This window comes from Psammomys obesus, unplaced genomic scaffold (genome assembly GCF_907164565.1).
Source record: "Psammomys obesus unplaced genomic scaffold, mPsaObe1.curated_primary_1811, whole genome shotgun sequence".
In the NCBI taxonomy this organism is placed as follows: domain Eukaryota; kingdom Metazoa; phylum Chordata; class Mammalia; order Rodentia; family Muridae; genus Psammomys; species Psammomys obesus.
Window position 1 is genome coordinate 32,864 of NW_026590118.1, and position 8,580 is coordinate 41,443.

The following is an 8,580-nucleotide window of genomic DNA, read 5'->3' on the forward strand; positions in this document are numbered from 1 at the left end:
GGACTGGCTTCACTGTCTTCCTCTGTGGATTGGTAAGGCTGCTCCCCCCTTCAGGTGGAGGTGATCAAAGAGCCAGCCCATTAGTTCATGTCAGAGACAGTCCCTGTTCCTCTTACTAGGGAACCCACTTGGACACTGAGCTGCCATGGGACTTCTGTGCAGGGCTTCTAAGTTATCTCCATGCATGGTCCTTTTTTGGAATATCAGTCTCTGTGCCCAGATTTTTTGGTTCTGTTGCTCTCTTTGTGGACCTGTTCCCACCAGGTCTTTCTATCTCCTCCTTCTTTCATAAGATTCCCTGCATTCTGCCCAAAGTTTGGCTATGAGTCTCAGCATATGTTTTGATACCCTGCTGGGTAGAGTCTTTCAGAGGCCCTCTGTGATAGGCTCGTCTTGTTCCGTTTTCTCCCTCTTCCAATGTCCATCCCATTTGCCTTTCTGAATGAAGATTGATCATCTTACCCATGATCCTCCTTTTTAAGCAAAGCCTTTTCAATTACTGCCAGTAATTGGGTAGATGGAGATTCCCTCAGGTAAATGGAGGTTTCCATATTCAATTCTTTTTGATCCAAACTTTCCATCCCTGTTTGCTCTCCCCAAAGTTTTAAATGTACACCTAAAAAGTTTTCTCCATACCCTACTTAACTTTGTTTTCTGCCTATATATATGTTTCCATATCCTGCCACACTATGTGTTTCCTACATCCATGATAGCACCAAAGCAGCAACCATACATGTTCTAGTCTGACCTCACAGACTTCCATCAAGCTGGACCTGCGCTTTCCCTCCCAGGCATGGATGTTTTCACAGACCCTGGACAGTATCAAAACAGCCTGTTATTCACTTATTATTAACAAAAGGCTGGAATGGTGTGCTTCGGGCCCAGAACAAGTAACTCTAGGTTCTCCCAGAATTCCCTAGTCCCTACCTGCTACAGTGTGTGGCTGGCAGCTCTCTACTGACAACCCTCTACCGTGAACTTTCTTAGGGCAGGGATTTCCTCTCCTCCTTGCCATGTAATCTGGACATTTTGTTGCTATTACTTTTTTTCTTTCTTTCTCTTACCCTCTTACATGGCAATCAAGAGCTGCTTCCAATGAACTTGCCTTATATGAGAAGCAGCCCAAGCTCATTTTATGATTATAGAAAAAGGGAAGAATGTTAGTATTTAGGCAGTCTGTGTCTGGGTTGTCTAGCAACTTATGATGTCATCATGTGTAGCCCACCAGGTGTCGCACATTGCAGGCATGTTTAAGTTGCTCCATAAAAGGACCAACTTGCTACTTTTTTCTCTCTTGCCTTCTTGTTCTTGTGTTCTTACTCTCTCCTGCTCTTCCACTCTCTCTGATGGGGCATCCCTCCCCCACCATGTCTTTCCCTCTCCTTCTCTCTAGCTCTCCTACCCTGCCCAGAGATAATCTCTGTGACCCCCCTCTCCTTTCCCTTAATAAAACCTTCCATGTGGAACCAGTTGCATTTATGAACCTACCCTATATCTTCACTGCATAATCCTAACAGTAGCGAGATAATCAATTTTAGATGACCAATAAATGTCTTCACGGGCCATTTCTTGGATCCACAGACCAGGCAATTAAGAATCCGGATAAGAAACTGAACTTACGTTAAACCAAATTACTGTAGTTATACTAGTTCAACCAAAATAAGAGATCAGGATAAAGTAGTGTGGCTCTCCCCAATAGAACTATGATTTTCCTGGTTTAAGATGTTAGCCTGAGAGAGAAGTTGTGAGTAATCCTTGTTGTGCTCTCATACAAATCCTTAATCTCTGGAGCACATGTAAGAAAGCCTATTTCAAATTATAACTTCAACACATTCACAGTCTCTTTCCTGCCTCTAAGTACTATCATTGAAAGGCCATCCTTTTCTAAGTTATGGCCTCTTTTTGTTTTAACAGCAGTTATACAGTTAAAACCAGTTACTGTTTGAATGTGACCTATGATTAGCTTCAGGACTTCCCAGCTATGAAGCAAAGGCATGGCTGTACTGGACACTGAGTGTATAATGGCATATGCAGAGGACCCTGTGCGTTGGAGGAGGCAGAGCTCTACAAAACTACAAGTATCCCAGACTAGAGATCATCTGCCCATAATGTGGAAGTGCAGAGCTGGTTAGGTTTGTGCTGGCTGAGATTAGAACACTGTTGCATTTTTAAAAAATAGAATTTAAAAAGTGAAATCAATAACTGACTTTTAAAAGATAAACATAATTTTAAAAACATAGCTATAGTGTCTTTGAAAAAGAGCAGGTGATGATGCCCTGGGAGAGGGGATGGTATTAATACTATACCATTTGACCTTGCCCCTGTGTACAATGTTATCTGCTGAGATCTGTAGCCTCACACACATGGCTACAGACAATGGCCTGTTTCTCATCCCTCTAAGCTGACATAACTGCGCAACTGGATTAGACATATTTACAAAGGACAGCCCCCTAGTTGGAAATTCAATATTCATTGGGTCAAGCTAAAGTCCCCAAATTGTGCACCCACCAATGTGCTGTCTTCATTCGCTGGACAAGAATAAATACATGCTGGAAAATTACAAAATCACTCACCCAGCCACATTCAGGACCTTTTTCATAACGGTGACTCCAACAGCTGTGTGCCTACTGTATTTCTCCTGTGATGTACACAGTAAACCAGTTTTTTAAAAGATTTATTGATTTTATGTATATGAGTGCTCTATCTGTATATACACCTGCATCTCAGAGGAGGACATTAGATCACATTACAGATGGTCATGAGTCACCATGTGGTTGCTGAAACTGAACTCAGGACCTCTGGAAAAAATAGACATTGCTCATATGTGGAAGACAGTGGAGTTAAAGGCAGGCAGGGTGTATTTGATGGGTGCCTTGTTCAGTTATTCGAGTTAGTAACAAATCCTGTGTCCTGGCTACCCTACCAGCCAGGCTCAGCCACTCATTCTCAACAAGACAGTCAAAAGAATTGGCTTTGTGTTCCACCTCTTGAACTAGGGTTAAAATTATTAAATTCTGTGTATAGAAAGCTCTTGGATTAAAGGTGTGTGCTAGGATTAAGTCACACCATAATCACCTGTTTATAAAAAACAGAAAGTTTTGGATTAATGGTGTTAGCTACAGCTGAACAACACCAAACCAGAAACAGGATTTTACAGTTCACAATCTCGGAGTTCACAATAATATCAAATATTCTGCAACATTTTCCCCTTTTGTTCTAAATAAAACACTTTTTCTCTAACATCAATAAACTGTATATTATCTGGTAAAAATTGTATTCACTATGTTTAGTCTATATATACTTAGCAACCTTGTAGTACTCTACTACCTACCTTTCTTGGTCTGTTCAAAATTCTGTACCTAAATCGTAACTTGCATTACCAAAAATCACCATCTTTTTATACCTAAAATATCTTCTTAAATCCTAAAAAAAAAACTCTAAGCTTAATTGTAATACTAAAACTATATATCCTTCAACCCCATCACAGACCTGAGGATAAACATTATCTGAATAAACAGGAAGTACAGAGTAAGACACTTCCAAAACTATGGAAATGACAGAGACTGCTAGCTGCCTGGACAGTCAGAAATGATATCTCTATAACAGTGGAATATCATCTTCAGTATTCTGGCTCAGAATATCTGACACACTTTTCCGTGAAGCAGGTATTATGAAAGACTTGTCCTTGAAAAGCTGAGCAGCCAACTTTTCAGTCTAGTTTGTGCAGTATTCTGTCTGCAGTAGAAGCAAGAACATTTTCTTGCCACATATGAAGCCATCTCCCAAAGGAGAATTTTTTGATGCTCATCATCTTCTTTGTAGTATGGGACTGCTGCCAGGAGCTGACATGTTTCATTGTAAAAAAATTCTTAAATGAATAAAACATATTTTAATGTCATATTCTATAGATCTCTGAGGTTTTTGAAGACCATCTATCTCTAGTATATCTGAATTACTTGTTTCTAGCTATATACTGTCTGATTAAATTAAATTAAATTAAATTAAATTAAATTAAAGCCTGGCCTTTAATTTAGAAAACACATATGACTAACAAAACCACAAGTTTGATCAACTATTAGTTTGCATTTCTAAATTATCCTACACAGTTTGTGACAGTAGCTTTCAAAAGGACTAGAACTCCACATTGCATTTTTAAGAATTACATAGGGGTAATACTTTAAAAAGAGTTGATTATTATAATGTTGTAACCTTATATTTATAGGTTAAATTTATAGATCTGAAATTTATAGATCTTTGTATTAAAATAAGAGTAGATTCAATTAGTTACACTTTTCCCCTATTATTCCTATATGCTCTCTATTTTCTTTTCATCTCCTCTCTCCACTTTTCCTCTAACACAAGATAGGAGAGAAAGGATAGAGGAAAGAAAAAGAAATTCCCGAATCTACTCTCCATCACTTTGTTTCCTCCCTAAGACCATTAACAACTTGCAACCAACCCCCTAAACAACAAATATCCATCACTCATCAAACAACCAAAAATCATCCAACCCACATCTTGGGCACTGGATGTTGTTTTCTTAAAATTGTTTCCTCCTGATTGGGATGTAGTTTCCTTTTGGGGGCCCAAGAAAATGGGAAAATGGTCAGGTCTTAAGAAAAGTAAGTGTAGCATTTACTGTTCAGTCTCTAAGTGCTGTGAAAATGCAGTCTTAAATGAAGTCCTGACTGGAACAGCCTTTGAGGCTGGACCATCTCAGCTAGCTGTTCTGAAGTTGTTCTGGATGCAGATTCTTGAGGAAACAGCTACTGAGGCAGCTGTGAGGCTGGATCATCTGAGATACTTGTCTTCTCTGGTGTCTGAATCTTCCTCTCTCTTCAGATATTTTACTTGTCCAGCAGTCTCCAGATTCCTTAATTGGATATCTTTGTTCTCCTGGAAAGACAAAGACAAAATCCTACCCCAAGACTAACTCTGGGGGGTTCCCTTTTTATAGAGTTCCTAGGGCAAAATGCTTTCAGAAAATAGAAAAAGTATTATCTTTCAACTGAAAATTAAAAAAAAAATTCGTCTGAAAATTTGAAACTAAATATAACTTTAATTGTATTTATTTTCAGGTCACAAAGAACATTCACTTTTGGGGGCTGGAGAGATGGCTCAGAGGTTAAGAGCATTGGCTGCTTTTCCAGAAGTCCTGAGTTCAATTCCCAGCAACCACATGGTGGCTCACAACCATCTATAATGAAATCTGGTGCCCTCTTCTGACATGTAGGCAGAACAGTGTATGCATACTAAATAAATACATATATAAATAGAACATCCCTTTGAATTTCAGCCTGACTTCTGCAATAGAGTTTTAAATTTAATCACTGCAATTCATTGCAATTATCATCAAAGGTCTGTGCCACCCAGGGTTCTGGGAATATAGGTGAACCACACACCCAAACCTTTGTTTTTCTCTACTTAGAACTTGCTCTACATCATGCTGGCCTTTAATCCAGAGATCTGCATGCTCCTGTCTCCTAAGTGTTGGGATTAGAGGTGACTGCCTCCCAAGTGCTGGGATTAAAGGTGTGAATCATCACCACCCTGTTCATTGTTAACCCTAGAATTCAGAAAACAACTAATTTATAGAGATCCTCCTGTCTCTGCTGGGATTAAAGGCATGGGTTACCATTGTCTTGATCACATTTTTTATCTTAGCTCCAAATTATTCCAACTCTTATTTAGAATTGGCCCTTATTTGGATTTAAAAATTATTCATGTATGTGCTGGTGTGTGAGTGTACATATACCACAGCCCAAGTGTAAAAATAAGAGAAAAAAATTGTAGGAGTAATGTGGGCTTCCCAGAGATTGAATGAATTTGTAATCAGGCTAAGCAACAATCAACTTTATACACTAAAACAATTTTCTGGCATTCATTTGCAGTTCTGAGAAAGTGTCATGATAAGTGTTTACTCCTAAGAATAAACTAAACATTCCAAAAAATATAGCACTATATGATATCTGTTGCCAAATACGATTTATTACTTAAATTGTCCTGTTTTTCTCCATCCTTAGATGACAATACCTTTACAATCTGAAAAGAGAGTATTTTCCTAATGAAATGTTCTAACTAATCTTATTTGAGCATTAATGAGACAGCTAAGTAGGAAATGCTTGTGCAACTCTGGCAACCTGACCTTGATCATCATATAAAGATGGCCAAAGTAAACCCAAAAAAGTTGTCACCTGGCTCCACGTATCTGCCATGGCCTAAAAACCCATAGTCACAGAGAGACACACAACAGAAGTGTTGTTTTTTTTTTAAATAAATCTCATTGCTGTTACATTATCTAGTGCCTTTAGACAATTTCCTTAGAAGGCAGTACTTCAAGATGAAGAACCAAAAGGAAAGTAATAAGGAACACATACCTATAAAGCCGTGTTGTGAGATATACAGTTGATTGCTGATTGTTGTATTTTATTACATCTCTATCAGATAGATGAAAATGCTGCTTTGGATACACCTAACAGGCATTTAATGTTTCTTATATCCTTTGAAATTAAGCATTTTAACATTAACATTGTTACAATGTGTTAACAAAACAGGACACATGGGGAGTTCATCTTCAACCCTTGGACTTGTACTCAAGAGGCTGACTCATGAGAATCAAGGGTTCAAATATAGCCTTGACAAATTGCCGACATCTAAGCAGGACTGAATAACAAACAACATCTCAAGGGAATCCGTGAATATATGAAAAAAAAAAAAAACAGGAATAACCACCCACCACCCTTTCACAGACATCCTTATTTTAAAAGTATGGGCACACACTGCCCAATATATTAACAAACAATGAAAAAAATTAGATGATAGGGATCCCATTGTTTACACTGCAGCATAAAAATACCTATCACCAAATGACAGTGCAATAGAAGATGAACAGAAGCCACAGAAGAAATACAAAACAGCTTAATTAACTTCCGTAAGTGGATTTGCTATACATACAGCAAATTTCAATATCTACTCCAAACGTTTCAAAATACAAACCACAACCACAACAGGAGGTCTCCTTCATTACATTTGAGTGACCATGGTAAATAACTTACTTCCTTCAAAGCTATGATGAAAAAAAAGAGATGAAACGAGAATTTTTTTTCTTGAAACTGAAGACAACTAAGATGTCCAAAGTCTTTCCGAAATCATTTATATGAATAGGGCTTTTCTCGTGTATGAGTTCTTTCCTACTTCCTGACATCAAGATGATATATGAAGGCTTCAAAATATTTACAGAACTAAAGACATAGCTGAGCAGTTGAGACAAGTTCATTCCCAAGAAGGTGGTCAGGTTTTTGACAACTTTCTATAATTCCTATTACAAGAAGATCAAAGAGTTTAATAGTCTTGGAAACCAGCATGGATATTCATATACAGACACAAAGAAATACTGAAATCACATTTTTCTTTTTTGTTTTTTGAGACAGCGTTTGTCTGTGTGGCCTTGGCTGTCCTGGACTCGATTTTGGACCAGGCTGGCCTTGAACTCAAAGAGATCAGCCTGACCCTGCTTCCCAGATTGCTGGGATTACAAATGTGCACCACTATTCCTGGCGCCATGTAATTAAAATTAAGACAAATTGTTAAATAAATTTTTACTCATGAATGTTTTTCTTATGTAAGCATTCATTCCTGTAACTCAGTTATTGAGTTACCTAAAGAATTACCTACAAAGTTTTTTCTGCATCATGAATTGGTTCATATAACAGAAAGCAAGCATGTAGACTTGAAGTGACAGAAATCAATCCTTCTCAGTTAGTGGTATTATTTGTAAAGATTTAGGAAATGCTGCTTTGCTATAGGAAATATGTAGCTTGGGGTGGGTTTGAGAGTTTATATCCACACACCATTTGCAGTTCCTACTCTGCTTCTTGCTTCAAGTTGAGGGTATGAGCTCTGGGCTTCTTGCATTAGCTACCAGGTGTGACACTTGCTGCATTGCCACTTTCATGGAGATTCCATATTTTCTGGACCATAGCGAAATTAAATGCTTTTATAAGTTACTTAAACATTGTGTTTAATCACAGCAACAAAAAAGGCACTAATACACACTCATAAAGTTTTACACCTGGATGAGTTATTTGATGTAACTGAAGAAACTATGAATATACAATGGTTAAATTATTATTTAAATTCATAGGTCTCTTGTCCATGAGTTTGCAAATGCAAACTAAATGAGAGGGGACATTTATAATGCTTGAATAGATTGTTGTCACTTGTCAGATATTTTCCCCAGATTAAATAATCTTGTATAACTGAATGTAAGTGTGTTGGCTAAAGATCTTATAAAATCCTTTACAGTCATAGATTCTCTTCAATATGAGTTCTTTCAGTTCCTCAAAGACTACTGTGATATCCAAAGGCTTTAACACATTGATTACTTTCATAGGGTTTCTCTCCAGTATGTGTTTTTTTAAGTGTCTGAAGATTATTGTGTTGTAAAAAGTATTTACCACAATGGTTGTATTCATTGCGTTGCTCTCCTATATGAATTCTTTCATGCCTTTGAAGATGACTTTGTCGTGCAAAGGCTTTACTGCATTGCTTACATTCATAAGGTTTCTCTCCAGTATGTGT

At 37.7% G+C, this 8,580-nt stretch overlaps 1 protein-coding gene across 1 annotated transcript in view; it reads right to left on the minus strand.

Moving 5' to 3' along the window:
* Positions 1-5,950: 5,950 nt before the first annotated feature.
* LOC129676251 (zinc finger protein 431-like) overlaps positions 5,951-8,580 on the minus strand; it is a 25,340-nt gene continuing 22,710 nt past the window's right edge. Inside the window, 1 exon segment of the mRNA XM_055606586.1 lies at positions 5,951-8,580. Within this exon segment, the coding sequence (XP_055462561.1) occupies positions 8,341-8,580 (240 nt within the window). The 3' untranslated portion in view covers positions 5,951-8,340.